At 52.7% G+C, this 26,013-nt stretch overlaps 1 protein-coding gene across 1 annotated transcript in view; it reads left to right on the top strand.

The window, feature by feature from the left end:
* Sardh (sarcosine dehydrogenase) overlaps window positions 1–26,013 on the top strand; it is a 59,588-nt gene that overhangs the window by 18,842 nt on the left and 14,733 nt on the right. Inside the window, exons 11-17 of the mRNA XM_038335752.2 lie at window positions 136–277; window positions 1,406–1,489; window positions 2,472–2,585; window positions 7,008–7,146; window positions 8,784–8,897; window positions 12,949–13,096; window positions 17,234–17,327. Coding sequence (XP_038191680.1) covers window positions 136–277; window positions 1,406–1,489; window positions 2,472–2,585; window positions 7,008–7,146; window positions 8,784–8,897; window positions 12,949–13,096; window positions 17,234–17,327 — 835 coding nt within the window. The remainder of the gene's footprint in view (window positions 1–135; window positions 278–1,405; window positions 1,490–2,471; window positions 2,586–7,007; window positions 7,147–8,783; window positions 8,898–12,948; window positions 13,097–17,233; window positions 17,328–26,013) is intronic.

The raw sequence follows: 26,013 nt of genomic DNA, 5'->3' as shown, positions 1-26,013 counted from the left end.
TGACACCCTTAGCTGGGTTAGCTGTGAGAGGACTAGTTCATGACCAGGTGAAGAGGCTAACCCATGCCCAGACTGCAGGTTGGATCCCTGACAGGTTGTCTGCAAACAGTGATCCATCTCCTTCATTGGCGGCAGGCGTTTCCATCACTCGCTTACGGACCACTCCCGTTGGATCCGTGAGCGCAGCCATGAATCCTATGCCAAGAACTACTCAGTTGTCTTCCCCCACGACGAGCCACTGGCGGGACGCAACATGAGGAAAGATCCCCTGCACGAGGTATACCAGATATATGCAAGTTAAGGCTCCTGGAGAGCCTTGGGGTGTTAGGGTAACAGACACATGTGGGGTACTCTATTGTAGACCTGTGTTCCTTGAATTCTGTATAGGGTGCTGTGCCAGGGTTGGGGTGGGGGAGACTAGCTCCTGCAGGGGCTTTAGACCAAGTGGAGAGGCAGAGGTCCTGAAAACCAGACTCAGGGGTGGGGGAGATAGCTCAGTTGGTAAAGTATTTGCATGTAAGCACGAAGGAAGACCTGAGTTCATTTCCCAGAACCCACATATAAAAAACCCACTGGGAGTGGTGGCTCATGTTTATGATCCCAGTACTGGGGAAGCAGATGCAGGAGGCTCCCCGGCCTGCCTAGCCTAGTCAGTGAGCTTCAGGTTTGATGAGAGATCTTGTCTCATAAAACAAGGTGGATGGCACCTGAGGAATAACTTCCAAGGTTGTCTTCTGTCCTCTGCACACACATGTGCGTGCAAACACACACACACACACACACACACACAGAGGAGTCTGTCCCATGCTGCAGCAGTCAGGTGGAGCCTGGGTGGTAGAATCATGGTAAGTATGACCAGGTATGTCAGAGGAACAGCCAGGCTGTGCATAAGAAGAGACAGACTTCTTATCACAGTCTTCTTGGGATACAGTCTCTGTGTTCTGGGAGACTGAAGACCAAGTTGCCCCTGAGCTTGTTCCTGACCAAGGCCCTGACCAAGGCTGAGGACAACCACTGTCTTGCTATGTCCTCCCAGAGCAGAGAGCATCTTGGGAGGTCTTCTTCTTGGAAGGCCACCAGCCCTCTGGGATGGGGATTTACTATATGGCCTTATTCAGCCCTAATACTTTCCCCATAGGCTCTGTCTCTAGACTGTCATGCAGTGGTTTGGGCTTCAGCATATGTCCTGATTGGTGGGTGTTGGGGGGGGGGCACACAGCTCATAGCAGGTCATTCTCTAGATGAGGGATTACTGTGGTGAGGTAAAGGTGCTGAGGGGACTCTGGGGGAAGAGCTGGGGACCCTGCTTCCCTTAGCATTCTTGGGTCTGGGTGGTAGGTGCCCTGGCTCTGCATCTCAAGCGGTGTCTGGCCTTTTGTGATGGGCCCTCTCTGTCTCCATCCAGGAGCTGCTTGGACAAGGCTGTGTGTTTCAAGAACGACATGGCTGGGAACGGCCAGGATGGTTCAAAGCCCAAGAAACAGCTCCGGTGAGTGCTGATCCCTGGGCACTGGTCTGTGTGACCCTAGGCCTCTCATACCCATCCTCATCCCAGCATCCTCCCAGCCACCCGAGCTATGCCAATCCAGTGTGCCTCAGGCTGTGGTGACAGGTCAGCTGTCCACACTCAGGAAACGGAGTACCAACCTGAGAAAGAGTTCTTGGCATCCCAGTGGTGAGGCATCCACAAAGGCTTGGCTCCCAGTTTGCTTGCAGTGGCCAGGCTTCCCGGACCCAATGGGCAAGCACTGGATACCAGCAGAGACCCACCGTATGGACAGAATGGCAGATTCCTGGTTCTAGGAGGAAAGCAGCCCCGTTTTACACACCCTTCAGAATGTATATTTGGCAACACCAGCTGCTCGTCTCTGTCAGTGGGAGGAATTGTGCCTCTGTGTGTCAGTTTACCCACTGAACGGTCCCATATGTTGGCTTCTGGGATGCCTTAGGGGCCTCCCCAGAGCATCCTAGGAACAGCCCCTGGGAGCAGGCCACAGAGGCTTTGAGGCCCACATCTAGATGTGTGCAAACCATGTGATGTTTTTCTTTCCCTCTCTCTCTTCTGTGCCAGCAGTCAGGGCTGAGGGTCTCTCAGTATTGCTGCTGGAAGGCAGTAAGAGGCAGGATTGAGGTAGCTGGCCAGGGTGACTGTCTTAGATGAGGATGTAGCATCGTAGTAGGGAAGGCATGGTGGTAGGAACACAGGGCAGTCGGCTACATTGTATCTTCAGTCAGGAATCAGAGAGCAGAAAGCAAGTGGGGCTGAGCTACAAAGTCTCAGCCCCCTCTTCTCCCTTGACCCAATTACTTCAACAAGGCTCCACCTCCTAAACAGTCCACAGCCTCTGGAACAGCACCCCCAGATGAGGACCAAGTGCTAAACACAGGAGCCCATGGGAGACATTTTACCTTCAAGCCACAACAAGGAGGGAAGAGGGAGAGTGAGAGATGGCCTCACTTTTCTGTAACAGGTCCTTGACTACGACTACTATGGAGCCTACGGAAACCAGGCGCACAGGAACTACGCCTACAGCAGGCTGTTGGGGGATGAGTACACTTTTGACTTCCCACCCCACCACCACGTGGTAAGCAGCTTGAGTTGGGTCTAGCTGAGTCCCTTGCTGCTTTCTGTTCCTCATGTAGAATCCACTGCTCTGCTGCCCCAGGGGCCCTTGGCTTTCCGTGTGTGGGGCTCCAGGCTCACCCCCTTCTTGCTACTACAGTTTTGTGCAAACCATGTGATGTTTTCCTTTCCCTCTCTCTTCTGCACTGGCAGTCAGGGCTGAGGGTCCCTCAGTATTGCTGCTGGAGGGCAGCAAGGGGCAGTATTGAGGCAGCTGGCCTGGGTGGCTGTCTTAGTCGAGGTTTCTATAGCTGTGATAAAACACAATGACCAAAGGCAGCCTGAGGAGAACACAGTTTGTTTCAGCTTACAGCTTGCAGTCCATCAGGAAGGACAAGAACTTGAGGCAGGAACCTGGAGGCAGGAACTGAAGCAGAGACCACGGAGGAGTGAAACTTACTGGCTCCCTCCTCACATCTTCCACGGTCTGCTTCTCATACAGTTCAGGATTCCCTGCCCAGGGCAGACAGCCCTCTGTGAGCTAGGCTTATTTACATAGGTTGTCAATCAAGAAAATGCCCTACAGATTTTCCTATAGGCAATCTGAATGGAGATATTGTATCAGCTAAGATTCCTCTTCCCACATAATTCTAATTCTAATGTGTTGAGCTGACAAACAACAACAACAAAAACAAAAACAAAACAAGGACCGTAGGCGCTGGTCCTGAGGCTGTGCAGATCCATGAGGGATGGGGCTTCCTCTTCTTGGGTACCACAGAGGCTTCCAACCTCCACTTATAGTGGAGTGGGTCTAGAACAAGGTGGGCTTGATGGACCTGTGCCCAAGGCCACTGGATGGCGCCTCCAAATAAAGCATAAGAGGCTGGGGCCGGGGTGGCTGCACCATTAGAGTTGTTCACTGATTCAAAGGTGGGCAGGTGACACTCTGTGGGCAGCTTGTGGTCCCTCTCCAATGTGCCTGTCTCTCCACCAGATGAGGGATGGGGTGCTGAGTCTCAGGAGCCAGGTATTCCTGCAGCAGCCTGTATCCCGCAGGCAGGTCACACAGAATGAGCAATGATGATAGCTACACCACACCTAGCTCTTCTAAAATCTATAGCTGTCTCTGGGCTTGTCACTATGCCCGAGGCACCTGCAATGGCCCACTGTGCATCTGAGGAAGGTACAGAGCCAAGCCCTCAGCCTGGGCCCTAGACTGTGGGCAAAGCAACAGGGAGGCATCATGGTATCCAGGGTAGGACTTGACAGGCAGGGACTGCCATCACTTGGGCTCCTCACAGTCGGTGTCAGCGGTGTCTGTGCCTCCCCAAACTCCTGAACCAGAGCTCTCATTTTCAAGGCATATTGTGGCCAGTCCTGAAGACAAGGGCTCATTTGTTCCCAGTGTTTTCCCTAACGCTTGTTTGAGAAGGAAATTACTAAGGCAGGTTAGGGTTTTCTGGGGTGGTAGCTGGAGTCAGGAGCTCTGTATAATGTGGCAGTTACAGGGCCGGCTTGGTGCCCAGTCCATTACAGCCTCCTCAAGGGAGAGCGTGGCTGTGTCTGGCACCTCAGCACCTGCAGCTTCTACAGCCTGTGGGACTCCTGGCCCTGGAGGGTGTGGAAGCTCGGGGGAGATGCCAATTTGGCTTAGCAGCTCCACCCAGCCTCCGCAAATGCACCAGAGACAGTCCCTGAGCGTGAAACACACACTTGTTCTTATTGGCAGCTTCCCCAGCCAGGCAGACAGCGAGTGTCAGCCCAGGAAGCTGTTTGGGTTTGGGTCGGCAGCTCTAACAGTGCCAACGAAGGCACCTCAATGCCTGGCGGACAACAAGTGGTCCTTAATGATGTCTGGAGGGAGGCAGAGGAGCCGAGGCCTCAGGAGGCAGTGTCGGTATGCCAACCTGCTGGCTGAAGGCTAAGCCAGGTCTGATGCTTGCCCGGAAGCCTACTACAAGGTCTAAAAAGACTGATTGCTCAGCTCTGGGTGTGGCATCGGAGACCTCCACTATTGCCCTTGTGATGAGGGGCTTTTTGTTGCCAGACTGGCAACGTTTTTGTGGCTTTTCACTGTGCTGCTCTGAACTCCAGAGCCCTAGGGATACCGAGAGTTGGTGACAGTCATCTCACTGGGTGATGAGTTGAGGAGGGTGTGGTCCAGCTTCCGGAGACGCACGTTGGCTGTCCAGCCCGTGGCAGCTGCTCCCACCATCATTTTACCCTCAGTAATGAAAGTAAGGTTGGCACAGCTGATCAGTGGCTAGGAGGAGGCTTTTCATTGTTAACACCTTTATCGAGACGCGATTCCCACGGCACACACTCCATCCACTGAACGCTTTCATTGTTAACACCTTTACTGAGACGCAATTCCCAATTCCCACGGCACACAGCCCATCCATTGAAAACTTTCCATTCCCCGTGCCTCGGCGAGTTCTTGGGCTTTATCTCTCCACTCAGGAAACCCCACAGCTATCAGGAGTCACTCCTGTTTCCCACTCTATCCCCCCCCCATGATCAGTGAGGGATCCTGACTTAAGAGAAAAAGATGGAATCTGATGAGATCAGGACACCCAATGTCCTGTGGCTCCTGCAGCCCCATGCACATATGCATGCACCATACATACACACAAAGCCTAAAAGAAATACATATCCTGGACACAAGTCCCTGATTTGATGTATAATATATAAGTCTCTTCCATTCCCTTTTCACTGTCATTATGGAATCATTGGCAAAACAAACTCTAATCCTTTTGTATAAACGCCTAAAGTTTTGATGACGTCCAATTCATCTCTCTTACCCTGTATTGCTGGTGTCTTCAACATCTTGTCTAAGAGACTGGCTGGGGGCGCAAACTCCTACTTCCATGTTTTCTACTAAGGGTTTGTCACTTTAGCCCTTGTGTCTACAACCATGTTTGTCTGGAGTCTTGTGTGTGGTATGAGAAAGTGTTCAGGCATCTTTCTTTTGCTGTGAATATCTAATTGCTGAGATCCCGTGGAGTTCTCCTGGGCCCTTGTTGAAAACCAGTCTCCATTAACGTGAGGGTGATTTCCAGATTCTGGGCTCTACCCCATTAGTCCGCGTCTCCATCACTAGCGCCAACCAACACTATTTTGTCTACAGTAGCTTCTTCCTCCCAGCAAGTGTTGGATATTTTGTCTGCTGTAGCCCCATCCTATACCAGCAAGTGTTGGAATCAGGAAATGTGAACACATTGATTCTTCTTTTTCAAGATTGTTTAGGATGCTCTGGCCCCTTGGAATTCCATGTGGATTTTAGGGTGAGCTTGTCACCTTCGCGAATAATCCAGCTGAGGTTGTGATAGGGACTGAGTCAGATCTATAGATCACTTTGAGTGTGTGGTCACCTTACCGACAGCATATCTTCTGCCTTGTGAATTTTGGTGTCTTTCCGTTGGCTTTGGTCATTATTTTCCCTCAAAAACATTTCTTCAGGCCTGAAGAGATGGCTCAGGCAGTAAAGGTGCTTGCTGCGTAAACATGAGGAACTGAGTTCAGATCCCCAGGCTGGACAGAAAAAGCCAGGTATTGCTGGGTGGTGGTGGTACACACCTTTAATCCCAGCACTTGGGAGGCAGAAGCAGGTGGATCTCTGCAAGTTTGAGGCCAGCCTGGTCTACAGAGTGAGTTCCAGGACAACCAGGGCTACACAAAAAAATCTTGTTTGAAAAACCAAAACCAAAAACCAACCAAACAAGCAAAAATACCCAAAGACAACGGCAGAAAAACCTAGCCAAGCCAGTCAAGCAAATCAGTGAGCTTCAGGGTCAGTGAGAGACCCTGCTTCAAAAAGTAACACAGAGAGCAGTTGAGGAGAACACCAGATATCCACCCATGATCTCCATACACACTTGCTCATGTGTCGCACACATGTGCACACACATATTTTAACTTTTTATAAGAAGAACTTTGCATTTCTATGGTCAAACTTACTTCTAGATATTTTTATGGCTTTGGGGGCTATGAAAATGGAGTTGTTTTCTTGGATTCTTTTTAGATTGCTCTGTGCTTATACCCAGAAATGGAGTAGGCTTTATATATTGACTGTCTTTCCTTCTGCTTGTTGTCCGTTTAGCTAATGTCCTCCCTAGTTTCTTGGAGGGAAAGGCAGGGTCACTAGCTTAAACCTCTGGTCTTCCTGCTTCTACCTTCCCAGTGCTGGAATGACAGGCCTGTGTCACCATGCCTGGCTTGTATGGCAATTCTTGAATGACAGAGCCTATTTATGACTTGGTGCCCAATGTCCCCTGTGTGCTCCCCTTCTAGAGAAGAATGTATAATGGTGGGCTCCCAAGTTCGGATGACTGAGAGGCTGGGAGGGCAGGAGTTGGGGGGCTCTGAGCACGTGTATCAGGAAAGGCCCAGTCCCATGTCTCCAGGGCCAGCACCCCGAAAAGTCTTCCTCCACTGGGCTTTTCAGATCCGGGAGGAATGTCTGGCCTGCCGACGGGCTGCTGCTGTGTTCAACATGTCTTACTTTGGGAAGTTCTACCTGCTGGGGGTGGATGCCAGGAAGGCCGCTGACTGGCTCTTCTCAGCAGATGTCAACCGACCCCCAGGTACTGGGCCCAGGGTGGGCAAGATCCATTCCTCTCCCACTTCAGTTTCAGATGGAACACTCCATGGGCATAGCCTTGGGCACAGACAGGGAACCTGCTGTTCTTCTCCTGGGTCTGGCCAGTCTGTTATCTGGGCTCCTGTATCCTGTCACCGATCCTCAACCCCACGGTCTTCCTCCTCCTCCATCTCTTCCCCCACTGTTTCTTCTTTCCCCTTTCTGGATCCCGTCTTTCTTTGCTTGCAAAAGGATACGTGGCCATAGTCCTCAGCAGGACCTCCTGGTCCTTGAGCCCAGTCACTTCTTCCCACCACTGGGATGCTTTCCCTCTGCGTACTTGCTGGAATTAAGAACCCATAATGCTTAGTTACGTTTTGATCACGAGTAAAGAATGAACCATTTTCGTTATGGTGTATCCCATGAGATATTTGGGATAATCATCTTTTTGTCACCCACCCACCTATCCTCATCTTTATTCCGTTCCCATCGCTGCTGTAACAAGTCGCACAAGCTGGGTGGTTTAGAATTCAAGATGGATTGTCTCCTGGTCCTGCAAGCCAGAGGCCAGAATCAGGGTGCTGGCTAAGCCCCTTTGCTCCACGATTACAAGTGGGCTCTCTCTTGCCTCCTCCAACTTGGTGGAGGCCGGGAGCATTGGCCTTGCTTGGGTTGCAGCCTCTTCACCCATCTCTGCTTCTGATGCTGCATGCTGGGCCCCCGTCTTTTCTTTTCTTTGTGTGTGTGTGTGTGTGTGTGTGTGTGTTCATATGTATGCACATGCATGTGGAGGTCAGAGCACATTCTTGGGTGTCATTCCTCAGGAACCATCCGCCTTGTTATTTTGGAGACAGGGTTTCTCACTGACCTGAAGCACGCCAAGTAGGCCAGGCTGGCGAGTCATGGAATCTCAGGGATCGTCCTATCTCTGCCTCCCCAGCACTATGCTTGGCGTGGTTTTTTTTTTATGGGTTCCATGGATTGAACACACTGAGTCAACTCCCCAGGCCTTAACTTTCTCCTTTCTGTAAGCAGTTCTGCTGGATGGGAGTCCGTCTGAATGACTGTCCCTCACACAGCATTATGAAGACCTTACCTCTAAGTAGGCCTCATCTGCAAACCCTTGGAGTTAAAACCCTAATATGTCTATTTGTGAGGTGTGATTTTCAACCCTGACATCCCGTGTGCAGCCAGTCAGCGGCCATCAGCCCCATGTGCAGCTGGCCTTGCTCCTGCGGATCTGCCAATGGCTCCACCCACCTGCTCACCCCCTACTACCTCCAGCTGCCTTTCAGCCCTTTCTACCACCCTGTTTTCTGTCCATCCACTGTCCAGAGATGGACACCCCACTCACCTCACTTGTTTCTCTGTTTGCCCACTGTTCACGCACATGACCACTTACACCACAGATACTGATTCAAGCATGCTGCTGAGGGTGATGAGGGGAGGGATGAGGGAGGACTCAGGTGAGCATTTTTGAAGAACACCCCTCTCCAGTTGGCAACCATGGGTGACGTCATCAATAGTCTGGTTGGTTGGAATGGAGTTACATGTCTTATGAGGAAGACCTGCCATGGGGTCCTCTAGGCCCTGAGGAAGAGCAGGCTTTGATGGAACTCACACCTCGGTCCTTGTTGCCAGGCTCAACTGTGTACACGTGTATGCTGAACCACAGGGGAGGCACGGAGAGTGACCTGACTGTCAGTCGCCTGGCCCCTGGCACCCAGGCCAGTCCCCTGGCCCCTGCCTTTGAAGGTAAGGCTGCTGTGAGAAGCCTTAGCATGGTTGTGACCTGATCAGGGGACTGGCAGTCATTGGTAGCTGGAAGGCCAAGGAGCTTTGTCCAGGACGACCATATAATAACCTGTCATGTCCACTTGTGGTCAGGACCTGGAGATTAGCTGTCTCATTTCAGGCTAAATGCTGGCTGTGTCCGGGCAGCCGTGTTGCTGCTCCGAGCACTCGGTAATTATGTCTTTGAACCTGCTGGTGCTGTGGCATGTTGGGACAGCCTTGGTGTGGCTGACTCAGCCCAGCTGTCCAGCATCAGCCCAGGGGAAGGGCACACCTCTCACTCAGAGCTCACCCTCTTTCCTCCCTGACATCTGGGCTGGTCTTGGTTCTTCAGCCACTGCCATCCTCAGGCCCGGGCTCGTCCTGTAATACTTGGCTCAGCACCCAGCCATTACTGACACCTGGGTGACCTCTGTGTCCCTCCACTTCTCCTTGCACACCCCTGATGACAAGCAGATCAGCACTTTAGCTCTGCTTGCACAGGTTTTGCTGTTACATCTAGACAAATGGCCTCCCGTCACCCCAGTCTTGAAGCCTACCTGTCACTTTCCACAGGGGCAGCTCCGCCCCCTGTCCTGTAGCCTATGTGGGTGTGGCTTTTCTCCAAGAAGGCATTGATGCTTCAAAAGGAGTGGCTTACAGGGAGGAGAAACCAACTGTGTGGCTCTCTGGGCTGCCATCCAAGAGAGTGGCAATGGGCAGTGCTGGCCCTTATGGACCCTGGCTACTTCCTAGCTCTTTCCCTTGTTTCTGAAGCCTCCTGGGGCTAAGCCCCAGTCTGGGCATGGGCAGAGGGGGAGGAGAGGATACTCACTAAGGAGTCAGTCCCCTTATCTATGTGTGATACAGCCACACTTCTGATCTTTTTGTACTAGGGAGGGGAGGTTGAACCTAGGTAAGTACTGCATCCCCAACCTGCATCCTCACCACCATTTTCTGTAATTTTAATTTTTTAAAAAGATTTATTTACTTATTATGTATACAACGTTCTGCCTCCATGTATGCCTGCACGCCAGAAGAGGGCACCAGATCTCATTACAGATGGTTGTGAGCCACCATGTGGTTGCTGGGAGTTGAACTCACGACCTCTGGGAGAGCAGCTAGTGCTCTTAACCACTGAGCCATCTCTCCAGCCCTGTAATTTTAAAATTTTGAGACCTTGACTTTCTGAGCTTCAGTTTCCCTATTTGTGAAATGGGGACAGGAGAACCCACTTCCCCTAGCTGCTACCAGGATGAATAAGAGCTAAGAGGAGCTAGATTAGGTGCAGCCTCCCAAGCTCCAGTTTCCCCATCTCGGCAATAACGACCTTGCTGGAAGCTATCAAGAAAGTGCTTTGTAATGTATTCTCTTGTACCTCCTACCCTGTGCACAGTTCCTGGGGTTGAGTGCTTGGGGGAGGCTTGCACCCAGGGGGCATGGCCAGATGATCCAGTGAACCCCATGCCCTGACGGTCGTGGATCCCAGGACACCACAAAGCAGTAGAGAAATGTCTCCTGCACTGACACAGGTCCTGGGCTGCATACGCAATTGCATTATGTGTATATTTAATAAGCACGTTAATTATGCATGTGACTCAGAGCTCCAGGGTGTCAAGAGAATGTGGCAATTTACATGTGATCAAGGCTGTGTACTAAGCAGCTGTCAATCTCGGAAGCAATTTTAAATTATCTTTATTCATCTTTCTTAATATTATAAAAGGTGTACTTGCTTGAAAGAAACACACCGACATAATGAAAACGGCATGTGAGACCTGCCACCCACAATGCTCGCCCCACACCCAGAAATGGTGGAGAGGTGTCTGGGCAGGACCCTACCTCTTGGCTCATGTGGATCTGCCTTTCACCATGTCCCAGGCCCTGCGTTGCCGCTATAGGGGGACTGAGTGGGGATGGCTGCCCAGGGCAAACAGGCACATTCCTCTCAAGCCAGCTGGTACTTACTGGGTCTGTTACTCAAGCTGGTAACAGAATGGGGGCTGAAGTATGCGTAGGGGGTTGGTGATGGCTAAGGACACTGCTCAGAATTCAAACATCCTCTGATAACTCCAGCCAGGGATCAGGGAGCCTTCTGCCCACCCCCATCTTTCTCCTTCTCCCTTTTCCTACCCTCTCTCTCTTTTATACTTGTGAGGAGGAAGGGAAGAGGCTCTGGTGGGCCCTAACTGGTTCTCTGCTATCATTTTGCCCCCTAAGTAGCCCTGTGCTGGAGGCAGACCCATTGTACAGGAGAAAACAGAGAAGCTCAGAAAGATGGACACAGGCCAGTAAGCTGCAGAGAGTGCATGGGACAAGCTGGTCAAAGCTTGGGTGCTTCCCAAGACTGCATCCTTCCATGGAGGCGTGTGTTCCTATGAGGGAGGAGTCTCTGAAATAAAGGTGCCAAATTTGAGGAATCAGGCCTTCTGCTACTCATGGCTCAGAGGATGCTCCTCAGGATGCCTCAGTAGTGTGAGGAGACTGGATGGAGGGACAGGCACGGTGCCTAGGTCTGGTTGTCATAGACTCAGACTGTTATGGAATTCTACAAAGTTAGGGGTGAGAGGGCTTCCGGGAGGAGACAGCAATGCCTGGTCGTGGAGGTGGAGAAGCAGCAAGCAAGGGAGTGGACTGGGCAGGGTCAAGATACCTCTCAATAGAAACAAGTCCTATACGGAGGGGCTGCAAGGCTGGTTTGGGAAAGCTTGGCCAGGAAGGGGCCTTTGAAGGGAAGAGAAGCGGAGCTTGTACATGGTGCCATTCTCCCTGTACCTGTTGTGGCTTTGCCTCCTCCCAGCAGCCCTCTAAGGTGCTTCCAGTTGCATCCTGCTGCCTAAGCAAATGATCAGGACCCAGAAACTCAGGGACTTCTAGGGCCTTCACTGCGAGACAGAGGGAGCTTGTGGGAGTCAGCTAGGAAGGAGGTTAGAAAGATGGGGGCCAAAATAGAAGGCTCCCACCCTGCCTCCTTTGTACCAGGTTTGGTAAACTGGTCCAGGGGTAGTAAAGGCAATGGCTCAGGGATACCTGACTACCACAGGTCATAACATCCTTTCCAATGACAACTTTGTCAGCCCTGAATCACAGATGGGGCCACTGAGATTGGTGGCCTTGTTTACTGGGGCCAAGGCCACTATGCTCTGAGGCTGTGGTTTCCCCAAATGCCTGGCAGAGTGAGCTGGTGTCCAAGGGTGGAGGCCCAGGGCCTGTGCAACTCTATGGATGCCCAACGGCCATAGGGACAATGGGTTCCACCTATTCCCAACACATCTCCCTGAACTTCTGGGGAAGTTGACGTGTTAACATCCTGGGTGATCCGGGTTATATTAATCATTTCCCTCATTGCCATGACAAAAGCCCCTTGAAGAAGGAGGGGCTCATCAGCTCACATCCCCTTGGGAGAATATGGCAGCAGGACCTGGAGATAACTGGTCACGTTGCATTCACAGTCAAGAAGCAGAGAGATGGATACTGGAGCTTAGCTCGCTTTCTCCTGTTTATTTAGTCTAGTACCCCAGCCCAAGGTGCCACCCACAGTCAGGGTGGGGCTTCTTACCTGAATAAATTGAATCTAGAACCGCTTCTGCAGACATGCTCACAGGCCGGTCTCCTAGGTGATTTTAGATCTTGTCAAATCAACCATCAAGGTTACCCATCATGAGGGAACTGTCACCTCTAACTCTCCCATTTCTAAGCCCAGCCCAGTGAACTTCCAAATGGCAGAGGCAGGGAGTCCAGGGGTTTGGGGGAAGTAATGATGGGAACTAGTAAGGACACTGAAACCTAACGAAGGGGAAATATTTGTCTGAGGCCTCTTAGCCCTAGTGGTTGAGGCTGGGCTAGAACCCCTCAGGACCTGAAGGCACCAGAGTCTTAACCCTTTTTTTCTGAGAAGCAGGCAGAAGCCTTTGACACTTGTCCTTGCAGAATCAAATTATACCCTTTCCGCAGTAAGAGTCTGGGATCCCTTAGATCATCCTCACCATGTTCCCTGTCCCAAGGTCCTGTTCTAAACCTGGTGCTTCTCCTCTAGGGGATGGTTACTACCTGGCTGTGGGCGGAGCTGTGGCCCAACAAAACTGGTCCCACATCACAACAGTTCTACAGGATCAGAAGTTCCGGTGCCAGCTTATGGATGGTTCTGAAGATCTGGGCCTGCTAAGTATTCAAGGCCCAGCCAGGTGAGAGGAGACAGGGACCCGATGCCTGGGTTATATGGTGCACCTAGGCCCCAGGTCCTTCAGTGGAGCCCATGGGCGGAACCACTCACCTGAACAATTGGGTGCTCTGATACCTTGGGATGCTACACGGGCTGAGCAATTTTCAAAGTAATAGGTTTGGGTCAACCCTGGACCAGGGTCAGCTTAGCTTTGCAGCCTTGTGTTCCATGACGAGCCCTTGGAGTCTCTGGCTGCTTTGATTCTTCATCTCCTGAGGTGGGCAGAGCCAGGCCAGGGGTGGACCCACCCCCATGTGTAAAGAGAGTTGAGGAGAGGCCTCCGGACCCTTGCTGTATGCCAGACAAGGCTGTCCACCATTCAAGATCTATAATCCTCAATTGAGCCTTGATCCCGATGGAGGAGGAATCAGGATCCCATGAGGATTCCCTGGGTGCTACTGAGGGTCTTAGGCACAAGGATGTGGCACAGGTGTGCACCTCAGAAAGCCCACTCTGGGGAAGGGGCAGGATAGGGGAAACCGAAGACGAAGAACGAATGCATTGTGAACAGCCACCCACCAAGTCCAGCTTGCCTGGCCTTCACTACTGACGCTGTGGGGACCTGTGTGTGTGGGTGTATTGGGGTGTGTTGGGGTGTGTGGGGGTTTTGGGTGTGTGTGTGGTGTTGTGTGTTAGGGTGTATGGGGGTGTGTGGGGGTGTGTTGGCGTAGGTGTTTTGTTGCTGTGTTGAATATCTGTAGAACAGTGACCTAAGGGAGGAAGGGTTTATTTTTAGTCACAGGTTCAAAGATTGTGGGGGGAAGGGAAAAGAAAGGGGGAGAAAGAAGAGAGAAAAGAGAGAGGGGAGGTGAGTAGAGAGAGAGGAAAGTGGGAGAAAACGAGGAGAAAGGAGAGAGAGGAGAAGGGGAAAGGGAGGGAGGGAGGGAGGGAGGGAGGGAGGGAGGGAGGGAGGGAGGGAGGGGATCACACGACAAGGGTCTGGTGTCATGTCACCTGCATTCAGAGCAGGTCTCTGAAGCAGCCCCGCGATAACTTCTGGAGGCTCTCCCTCCTAATCTAGGAGGCGTCCTTCCTTCCAAACAAGTTGACCAGGTCAGCCATCCCAGGTGGCTGTGATTGCTCTTCTCTTACTGATGAAACAGAGGAAGAGACATTTTCCAGGGTCACACAGTTCCTGGGAGCCAAGGCGGAGGGAGATGGGGACCCCCTGGACCTATCAGGTGTTCTCATACCCTCACCACCACCCCAGTCACGAAGCCAGACGTCCTCGTGAGAAGCTGCATCTGGGCTAGATGGTTCTCCTTGGCGACCAGCAAGGTGCCATGTGTTGGGTCCAGAGATGCAGGCCTGTGCCGGGTGGATCCCCTGGGCCTAGACTGGAAACAAGGCACCAAACAGCATGAAGGATGGGGAGACAGGACAGACCGGAGCTGCTTCTTGGGGGAGGGGCAAAGGAAAGATGCATTCCTGAGAAAGGGCTGCCAGGATCCCCCAGGGATCAGTATTATGGTGTGGCGACATCTCTTCCAACCTGGGTGTCCTGCTGAGACCCTGGCCAGTGTGCTCAGACTTTGCTGTGGTGTCCATTTTCCCTGGCACCTTGGGGTTGACCAAACTAGCGATTCCTGGCTGAGTCTAGACCCTGGTCCCCACTCTGAGAACAGGAGAGACACCAGGTTGTAGTCTTTGCTGAGAGCCGTTCAGGGACAGCTGGCTGAAGATAAGTCTTGACGGGCCAGAAGAGGGGCAGATGGTGAGGACTGCCACATTGGGGACATGGAAGCCATTTATTTGAGTGTTTAGAGCATTTGATTAGCATCCGGCTGCAGGGTCGGGGGTGCTGGGGGTGTGGCTTCCAGACCCCCTACCCCCCCCCCCCCAGAGACTGAAGCCCATATATCAGCTTGAAGGAGTTGAGTCCCACCTGCTGCACCACAGGGCCTATTCTGACCTTCAGGAGACTTCAGTTTCATTGCCTGGTGACCTTGGACAGGGCTGAGCTATTTAGAGAGTGAGGGAAAAGAGGAGGGAGCAATACCAGACAGTTAGATCAAGGTGAAGCCCCAGGGGACAGCAAGGTGGCAGCCTCCAGGCTGGCAGCTCTCCTCCCCACCTCTTCCAGAAGATTCTCCTTCCATATGAGTAGTAATGTCACGAGTACAAACAGGCCTGGTTACTAAGCTGTGTGGGGAGCGCTTAGCATAGCACCTGGGGTCATGGTAGGTGCTATGGGAACTGCTACTTGGAAGGACTTTCTGGAAGTTGGCTATCTCTGAGCCAGCCAATATGGCAGCTGCTGAGCCTTTTCCTGGCTCTTGACCTTTTTTTTTTTTTTTTGGCAGCTGAGTTTTTCAATTTAATGAGCTTCATTCAGTTCAAACAGCTTCCTGTGATTTCTGGGGACACACTGAGCTATGTGGGATGGTCACAGTTGCAGTACTGGACTTGTGCTTTTGTGGTTCTGTGAAGGTTGTTTAGGTCTCCATTTAGCAGCCCGGGCTGAGGCATGCGAGGGGCTGAGACTGGCCCCTAGGACTCTAGGTGACCTCTTTCCTCAGGCCACCTGTTCCTCTCCAAGGAAGGACAGCAGCCTTAGCAGACCTGGGTGTCTGTCCTCTGGAACTGACACCTAGGTCGCAATCTTCCAAACCCCACTGTAGGGGCCATCTGTAGCACCTGTGCCCCATGAGGAAGCCAGCGCAAGTCCTACCTATCCTGCCAGGCTACCTCTGTGTTGTGTGGCTGCCCCAGGGCTGTGGGAGCCTGGATTCTAGGAGGTCTGGATGCAGCAGAGCTGAGTTGAATCTCTAGGACTGGTGCCACGTGGGGCTGGGGTTACATAAGGATCTTGGCAGAAGGCAGCGCTGAGCACCTCAGGCGGGCGTGGGTGGTAGCTCCCAGCTCTGTGCGGTGGGGATTTGACTGTACTTCTGAGCAGTGTCTCCAGTCCTCTGTGACCCCAATGGGTAGAAGTGAGGGTGTTTCCAGCCCTAGGGTACATGCCCTGCTGCCCGGGTCGAGCCCAGATGCTCATAAGAGGTACTGCTCACCAGATAACTGTGTGCCAAGCAGAGAGTGGTGTTTAGGGTCCTGTTGGTGAGGAGCCCCTGGCTTAGAGGACTGGGTACAGCAAGGAGAGAGAGAAAAATGACAGACGCCTCTGTAGTTACACAGAGACACCTGTGGGACCCCTGGAGAGGGAACCTGACTCAGACCGTAAGTCTGGGGCACTGCCTAGAGCAGGTGACTGCTAGCTTAGTCAAGAGCTGCAGGGTGACAGGCAATGTGACAGGCAGCAGGGCAGGAGTGTGCAGGGACACAGGAGAGGTGACCTGGGAGGAGGCACGTGGCTTGGTGGTGGGCAAGCTTGGGGTAAGGGCCTGCAAGATTTGTGTATTCAGCTGCGGGGGAGCCTGAGGTAGGCTGCAGAGGGGTGGGGAGGTGGGAAGGGGAGACTGCAGGGTTGAGGCCGATGAGCAGCAGTGTCATTAGTGTAAACTGTGTTGTGGCTTAGGAAAGCAATGAACTTGGCAGTAGAGGTCGCTGTAAGGGGACCCAGTTTGGGGAGGATGAGTCTAGTGTTCCAGGGATATCCTAGCTAGGTACAGCCCCTGTCTTTATGAAGGTGATGTCCACCAGGATGCTGAGACCCACTGAGGACAGGACACTTGGGCCTGGTTGGAGGATGCACGGGATGCTAGTGGTGGCAGTGATGGTGGTAGCCGTGGCGTGGCCGCGGCGGTGGTGGCAGTGGTACACTATAGTGTCCTTGTGCTCTCCTGCTGGCTCCTGTCTCCTCGCTACAACTTGAGCTTCAACTCTCCTGTATAAAACAGAGACCACCATTGTCATATTCTCTCAGTGACCACCATGGTGCCTCAGGTGAGATCCAGAGTGTCTGGCAACCGGTTGGATAACTGCTTTAGTTTACCTGCCTGAGGCCAGAGCTCATCCGTAGCCTGGCCTTCCCAACTCTCCTGGGCCTTGACAGCCCGTAGGAAGGTGGCTTTCTCACAATGGCACTTGTGGTGTGCCCACCAGAATGTCTACATGCACCACCCCCACTGCCTTCCTGGCCCTGGCCAGGGATCCCTGAGGTGAGTGATTCGCTGACTGACTGTTCTGTGCTTTTTCACAGCCGTGCCATTCTCCAGGATGTGCTCGATGCTGACCTGAGCAACGAGGCCTTCCCCTTCTCCACCCACCAGCTGGTGAGAGCTGCAGGGCACCTGGTAGGTAGCCACGGCCACAGCCTCTAGGGTGTAGGCAGCTGCAACTTTTAGCAAAGGTGGGGTGGACTTGGGAGTCTGGGATTTAAGGCAAGTCTCTATTTCCTGGGTCTCAGCCCCAGTGTCAGAGACTACGGCAGTCAGCCTGACCCTGGAGGGACTCAGAGAGGAGAGACGGGCCACAGTGCTGTGCTGTCTGTCCGCTGCTTGGTATCTCTCATGTGCCAGGCTCATCCGGGAAGAACCTTCATTGCTTGCACAGATAATTTTGCGTCCTCTCCGCAAAGCATGTTCCTCTAAGCCAGGTTGACTACTGCCTCCTTAGAAACGACAGGGCTGGGGACCTGTGAGAGTTCTCTGTGGGCTCCCACATCCCCTAGGGAGCCTACTCCTTCCTGTGATTGTCCTAGTATTGTAGATGTGGGGGAGCCTGGCCAGACCCCCAATACTCTTTCATGCCAATTTCTAGAAGTTCAAGGCTAAGCGCCAAAGCCCGGCTCTTTCAAGGTTGTGGTTGTTATCTTCACCTAGGGTCTCCTGGGCTTCATAGGACTCTCTAGGGGACTCTGGGTAGGGAGTCTTGGCCCTAGCTCCAGGCTTTCATTTCCTGGGCCTCAGTCTCCTGGTTAAAAAGGATACATTGTGATTTCCACCTGGGCTTCCCAAGACTGAGGGAGAGGCTGAGGGCCCATATTCACCAAGGGCCACCACCCCCTCCCATGGGAGATGAGAGACCCTGGCCTCTGCTCACGGATACAAGTAGTACCCTGCTAGAGGTGACTATGGGTGTCCTGACAAGACTGGCTTGCCCTCTGAGATCCTCCTGGACCATTTATTTTCTGCTGCTTCACAGTGACCTCAGGCCTTGCTGAGTGAGGGTTGCTTCCCTAAACTGAGCTCAGAGACTCCGGGTGTCTTGCCCAGGCTGCCCAGATAGGAAGTCCCCAAAGAACAAAGAACTATGCTGGTGACACACACGTTGCCTGCAGGAGGGCAGGGCCCCAGTTGGGTGTATCCCGTCCTTTCCTCTTGGCCATCTCTGTGTTCTTGTGGGGCAAGTGTGGAGGAGCATCAGTTGGAGAGTGAGATTCCTGCCCACAGAGGGGCCAGACATCCTGGGACCAGGCTGGGACCTGTCAGCAATAAACAAAGTGGCGTTGAGTGCTAGGGAGGCCGCTGCCAGAGAGAACTGGGTGATAAAGGCAGCCACGCAGGCTGCACTCCACCTCCCCCCTGGAGGCTGCACCGGGCTTCAGGAAGTGGGGTGGGGGTTCTCTGTCTAGCTTGTTTCCTGCCTCATTAGTGCAAAGCTGTTTGCTGGGACCAGAGAGGGTAGGGTCTGAGAGAACGGCACAGTAGGATCCAACGATATGGCAGCTTAAAGATACGGCAGCTTCCGGATCTCAGCACTCTAGCTTAGGTTGTCTGTGGGGGCATCCTGGGGTCATTTGTGTGGTCTAGTCAGCATCCAGAGTCTAGTTTTGGTTAGGGTCAGAGGAGAGAAGAGCCGCGTCTCTCCTCCACTGTGCTGAGGCTTGGCGTAGCCTCAGTCTGTGTGTGGTTTGGATGTTCATGGAAGGCAGACCAGGTGGGAACATATCCCCTCCTGTCAAGAGCAGCATCCCCCCCCCCGCCCCGTCAGCAGGACCACCGTGGGGGGAGCCGCATGGGATTTCCAACTCCAGCTGCTCCCTCCTCTGGGACCCTATTCTGGCCATGGACGCCTCCTCAGCCCTCCCAGGCTGCCTGGGAATCTTCACCTGGGGCCCGGGAGTTAGGCCAGAGCTCAGGCTGAGCTGACACAGAGCTCACACTGCCCAGGGTCATGAGCAGGCCAAGCCCAAAGTAGGTGTCTGGTTTGGGGGATGTCCTCACTAGCTATGCCTGTCTTCTGCCAGGCTGAATATAGTGACATAAAATATGTATGAAATAATGTCCATAGCCCATCCAGATGACATAGGCCCATTATCCCAGCTATGCAGGAGACTAGGCAGCAGAACTGAAAAGTTCAAGGCCAGCCGGGTCAACTTAAAAAGATCCTTTCTCAAAATAACAAGTAAAAAGAGAGCTGGGAATAGCTCTGTTGTCGAATGCTGGATTAGTATGTGTAAAACCCTGTGTTGAATTCACAACACTGTAAAAAACAAAAAGAAAAAAAAAAGCCCATCTCAAGCTCTCTCATTCTGTTTCCAACCATGGCTGTGCAGCAAAGACTGGGTACTGAGCCCAAGTCAGACTCCGCTTCTGCACAGCCTTGGACCATGATCTTGGCCAGCCCTGGGACAGGGTCATGGTCCAGAGCTCATGGCATGATTGTGTAATGATGGCCTTCCCCATGTGGCAAGGACACACTGACAGGCACATGTCACCCGACTCTTAGGCGTGTTGTAAAACATGAGAAAATTCAAGAAAGCTGGTCTATTCGCCCTTAGAGGTTAGTGTGTCTATCCCATTATCACATCTGCCTGTTTGTAACCATGCCAGGCCTGGTTTCCGCAGAGTGGCTTTGGTCTGCCCACTGTATCGTTCTCTAGTTGTTTGCAATATGCAAGAACCTGTGTCTACTCCCCTGCCTCAGTGGTACCCATGCTCAAACACCATGGGGTCTTGAGATGCTCTTGAGAGCAGTCTAGTGGCAGATATATCCTTGCACATGGTGCTATGACTTCTGTCCTAAGAAAGGAACTACTAAATGAACCTGCTGATTCAGAGATACAGCTTGCGCTACCCACTTATTCTTGGCTGCATCCCCTTTCAGTGATGCCCTAGATCTGGTAGGATAGGGGAAGACAGTGCTCTCAAGGCTAGGGGCCTAGTCTTTGGGAAATTGCCTAGAACATGAGAGAACATTTAACATGGGAAGTCTTCATGACCATTTCAACCATCTGGTCACACAATGGGGTTATTAGATAGGCCTGTGTCTTTGCGGTCAGACAAGAGCAATGCCTCATCAAAACTGGCCCCATGGCATTTATTGCCAATTTATTGACACCTCCTGGTGTCATGTCCATATGGCCCCATTGTGGACTGTCAGGGAGTTCCAGTGTTTCAGTCTGAACGCGTGGTTTTCTTCTTTATTGTACAGCTTATTTCCCCTGCTCCCCCACCAGCCCTTCCCCTGGCTTTAGAATGATCTCCAGATGTGTTGGCTAGGAGCACCTGTGGGACTGGGCCAGATCTAGTGCCAAGAAGGCAGGTGCAGCCCCCGCCCTCTGTGAGTGCATCCCCACCCATGGGCTCAAGGGAGCCTGCAGCTGCGGTCCAGGGCAGTGGAGAATGGCTTCCACTGCCCAGGAGCTGATAGACTGAGAGTCCCTGGGAGAGACACACAGGGAGAACTGGGTCTCGGTAAGAGGACGTGGAGATGCTAGACTCAAAGTAACGCCTTTACTGCAGGCACCCCTGCCTGAGGATGGCCCATGAGGCCAGCAGTTGCCTTTATACTTCTTATCCCCTTGCCAGTTCCAGACTACACTCACCCTTTGGGGCCCACCATATGATGAGAAGGACAGTCACCATGGGATAGCAACAGGAGACCTCCCCTTGTTGTCACCACACTAAGTCTGGGGCCTGGCTCCTCGAGCCAGTGCTACAGTGATTCACTGTGACAAGAAAGGTCTGCCGTGTGTGGTTCAGTTTCCGCCCAGAAACGTTTGATGCTTGTTCCCGAGCACAGCCAGCTATCCTCTCTTGTCCTACTTCCTCAAAGGTCTTGGCCACACAGATTGGGAGGACCTCCGAGGACAGGGCTCGTCAGGTAGCTGAACAACACAGCTCCCAGAACACATAGGCAGTGCAGGCACAGGCTGCAGCTGAGGTTGTCTAAGACTGTGTCCCTCCTGGGACTCCTATCCCGGTGGCCCCACCTTCTCCCAAGGGCCCAAAAGAGGGTTAGGCCAAAGAGAGCAAGATTGTTCCTATGGTGCCCATGCTAACCTGGAAAGATGTCCCTCAGTGTGGCTCAGGACACACACCCAAGGTGGCTTAAGCCCTCCTATTCCTTGGCCAGCGATAGAGTGGCAGTTCTGCCTCTGGTGGCTCTTCAAGCTGCAGAGGCTGGCTGGCCACAGCCCTGGCCACAGTGGTGGGGCTCGCAGGCAAAAAAAAGATCTGGGCCACACATATGAAGGGGTAGTATAGACCAACGCTTCTGTATTACACTGATTTTCAGAGCTGGGAGGCAGACACTGCCTTCCAGCTTTGAACCAGCCTTTCTGGGCCTCAGTTTCTCTAGCTGTAGTGCAAAGTCTAGACAATGTTGAAAGTCCTTTCTAGAGCATTATGTCTATCTGTCCAAATACTGAATCCTCTTGGAATCCAGGGGGAAATTTCATATTCTAAGTGATATCTTGTTCTGGCTTAAAACTATGTTGACAAACTGTCCATCAGCAAGCGGAGGCTCTGGGGCCAGAACGTGGAGGCAGGCCACGTATTTATAGATGGGTTGGCGTTGAGCCCGCCAGCTGCAGGAGAGGAATGTGTGCATCTGCAGAGTCAGCAAACCCCAGGTCGAGCAGATACACAAGCAATGACATTGGTGCATGCCACGCTCTGCAGACCCAGGCCCGTGGACAGAGGCCCAGGACCCCTCTGGGGTTGCTAAGCTCCACTTATGATAGGGCTTGGTCACAGATGCCCAGCCAGACGTCACTGACTTTTGCAATAGTGCTTCTCTGAGCTGTTTGTGCCTGGGCCAGGCATCTACAGTCTTTGGATTCCTAGAGGAAGAAGGGGGCTGGGGAAAGTGAGTGTCCACTGAGCGGCCAACACACCAGCTGTCTTTGCTCCTCAAATATTTGTGTCAAGGCCAGCAAGATTCCCCTGTGGGGAAGAGCTTTCCCGGCGAGTCTCCCAGAGCTCAGCTCAGTCAGTACTGTGTCAGACATGGTGTTCTCAGCGCCTCGGCTGAGGACACCCCCCCCCACACACACACACAACCAGCTGAGACCAGGTTCCCCCTTAGCAAAGCAGCAAGCCCCAGGCTGGCCGTCTTCATGAGGCAGAACAGTAAAGCAATTTCCCTCTCAAAATTAATATCAAATCAGAAGGAAATTGGATTTCTTTCCTGGCGGTGAAGGAATCCTAGCCTGTAACTGCTGTGATTCCATTCGCTCAGGATAGATCAGGCTCATACGGCGTGCATTTGATAAACTGCCGAGTACCACCGAGGACGCATTCACACAGAGTGCAGCTGCCTGGAGACGTGTACCGTGAAGCCGGCGCAGCTCTCCCGAACCCCCAGACAGCCGTAGTATGTTATGCGCTAGCTCTGTGGCACAGCCAGGAAAGATACGGCATCCGCAGTCTGGGCGTGTGTTCCCTGCCACTATTCAAGCTGTCAGTGGGGGCAAAAATGCTTGCCAGGAAAATGTAGGAACAAGGCCTGGCTGGAACGAGGTCAGGTCGTCCTTTGTGACCCCAGTGTGAACTGAGTGGGAGTGGTATATGTCCTTTCTTTCCAGGTTTCTGTGACCCACTGCTCTTGTCTGCGGGCGCAGACAACTTTATCTTCTGCTTGAATTCTGGGATCTCAGGTTAGAGATGCTCGGACAGCAATTTCCCCAGGGGAGGGGCTGGAAGACGATCGTTGATAGATGTAGCCTGCCCAAGGCCAGAGGGATAGACCCCAGGGCCAGCAGCTCTAGGAGAGATTTCAAGCAGTATGGGTTAAGAACTGGATGCTTATGCCTGTCTTTAGAAGATGGATTCAACTCATTGTGCGCATCACCACCATCATCCCACCAGTACCACACTGTGATTACCACCCTTACCACCTCCTGTGTCACCATCACCATTATCCACTCCATCGTTACCATAGCCATCCTCACCGTCACTATTGTCACCTCCATTACCACCACCACCATCCCTGTCATCCTCACCATAACCACAAATACCACACTACTGCCACCATCTTCATTACTGCGCCCCACTACGAATGCCATTATGATAGCGTTGGCTATCAACGACGGCCATCATCTTTCTCACCACGACCACCATCATCCCCTTTATCATTCCTATCACCATTACCATTGCCACTATCTTTATCACCTCCGCCATCACTACCATCATCACTATTACCACCATCAGCACCGCCACCGCCACCACCGTTCTTCCAACACCATCATCACCACCACCACCATCACCCTCGCTACGTTTACCACCATCACCACCACTGCCACCATCACCCTCGCTACGTTTACCACCATCACCACCACTGCCACCATCACCGTGACTTTCATCATTATCCCCACCATTACCACCAACATCACAGTCATCATCACCATCCACTATCATCACCATGGCCACCATAACTTTCACGGTTACTACCATCACCAGCATTAACACCCTGGTGTCGTCATCATGAGATTCACTGCTATCCTCACCTTCCACCCTCCTAGCCTCCAGGCCAGACAAGTATGCAAGAGGGAGTACCCTCCAAGGGTGATGGTTTTAGAACTGGACTATCTTGGCAGTCTCCTGAGGCTTTGAATGGAATTTCCTCCAGTCCCACCCCAACTTCCTTACCCTCTCCCGTAGGTTTGGGCCCAGGCTACACCTGCTCTGGTGTCTGTGCACCCTTCCCTTCTGTCCTCTGGTGGGTCCTCATTTGTTTAAGGATGACTGAACTTGGAGGATGCACCCAGTGTGCTGGAAACCTTATGAGACGGCCGGGGGGATAGTGTGACAGCGAAGGCTTTGGCTGTCTTCTCGAGCCCCTACTCTCTCGGTGGCACATGTCCAGGGAATCCCCGAGGAATGGGTTGGCTTCCCCTGTCCTGGCACCAGCATGGCCTTCAAGCTACAGCTAAGGCTGGCCTGGGTGCCTTCCTGGAGTCTTAACCCCTCCCTGCACAGCTGGTGGGAAGCTAGGCAATGTGCATGAAGTGAGATCGAATCTCCCTGCCCTTTGAATGAAATCCCAGCTCCTTCTCTCAAATCAGTACTCAAGAGTGGAGGTGTCTTTCAGAGTTTTGGACCTGGGAGCAGAAGGCCAAACCCTACTCTGTTGTTGAAGCCTTCAAGGCCTCTTTTGGAGCTTATCCAACTTGAAGGACCAGTGTTATTCATAATATGTCTGCTCAATCATTGGTCACTTGAAAGCAGCCATGCTGGCTAACGTTGACACCAGGGAAACTGGTAGAGGTTATGGGACAGTTCTGCCTCCCAACATCTCCCAGTAACATGCTGTCATAGATGTCACCAGGTCTTGAACAATGACCTGCCCTCCCTGGGTCCCTTACTTGACTGCATTTCAGGATGATCGTCTTGTGGCATGCTTCTGTGAGTCCCAGGAGGCAAAGACTGTGACTGTGCAGTTTCACTGAAGCAGAAGCTGAGGCTCAAAGGCAAGGTCTGTTGCGGGGAGAAGTATTCAGTCTCCAGTTCAAAGCTCTGCCCTTGCCATCCTATGATCTTGGCCCTTATGGCGTCTGCCCTGGTTGGGTGCTTGACTCCTCATCTATCCTGCATCAGTTGGCTGCCAGGAGGGCTGGACTGCCAAAGGTTAGGATCCTGGGGCTGTGTCTTAGACCCGAAGGGGTGCTTGAAGGTAGGTGACTGTAGAATGGAGGCTCAGAGCCTTGTCTTGCCCTGGGCTTGACACTCGTGTCTGTAGGTAGTGATCTTGTCTAGAATGGAGCAGATATGGCCGAACCTCCACCGTGAAAAGCCCTGGGCTGGTGGACTGGAAGCTTTGCTAGGAGATTCTGGTTTCTCATCTTGCTCATCCTGGGCTGAGCCTGAGTCTGCTGACCACGATAGTGGGGGCTGCTGGCTCTCTAGCAGGGACATGGTGCTGGGTGGTGGGATAAGGTGAGGTCTCCTGAACCTGCTATAATGAGCAATGGCTCACACTTGGATGCCCTGAATAACACAGGTAACAGGCAGAAGAAGTCTGCTGTCTTCCTTGGGGACCAATGGAACCTTGCAGAATACCTTCAGGACCAGGAAGAGTCAGGCATCCAAGACCTTCCAGGAGAAGAGTGTCCTGGGCTGGTTCGGAAGGGTGATGATATGGACCTAGGTGTGCAGGTTTCCGAGGCTTCAGACCTTTAATTGGCCACTGCAGAGACATTCTTGACCTGCTGCTTCCTGCCATCCACGGCTCCGAGGCCAGAAGTCACTGGGGCTCTGCTTGCCATATGATCAGCTCTGGTCCTGACAGACCATTGGCATCAGGGCCGCTGGCTAAACCATGGATCCTGAGTCCTTGTCCTAGCCGGGGCCAGGCAGGAGAGTGTCGTCTCCCAGAGGGGCTGCTGAGTTATAAAGGTGCTCCTTTATTTGTAACTAATAATCTATCCCTGATACGAGATGCATAACTCTAGGGTACAGTCTCCTCTACAGGGAATTCTCTGCAGCCTTACCCTCATGGTCTAATTCAAGGTGCCCATTTCCAGACAGGAGGCAGAGCTGGTCTCAGACAGGATGTTTTACCCCAACCCTCCCAGTGTGGTCTGCCTGGCCAAGGGTCTGAGCTACACGAAAAGTCAAAGTCAGAGCCAGCTCTACTGTTCTGGGCATAGCAATGTATCCTCCTGGGTACTGTGGTGCACTGGACGTATCTTCAAGCACTTAGGGGTGGGCTTCTGGATGACAGTTACACTGGAGATGTTCCTTGTGGGGGGGTTGTAGATTCTGTGCTAACACACAAAATCTGCATGTTAATGAAGCTCCATGTAATGATGGG

This window comes from Arvicola amphibius, chromosome 7 (genome assembly GCF_903992535.2).
Source record: "Arvicola amphibius chromosome 7, mArvAmp1.2, whole genome shotgun sequence".
Taxonomy (NCBI): domain Eukaryota; kingdom Metazoa; phylum Chordata; class Mammalia; order Rodentia; family Cricetidae; genus Arvicola; species Arvicola amphibius.
This window is presented reverse-complemented; position numbering and strand designations above follow the sequence as displayed.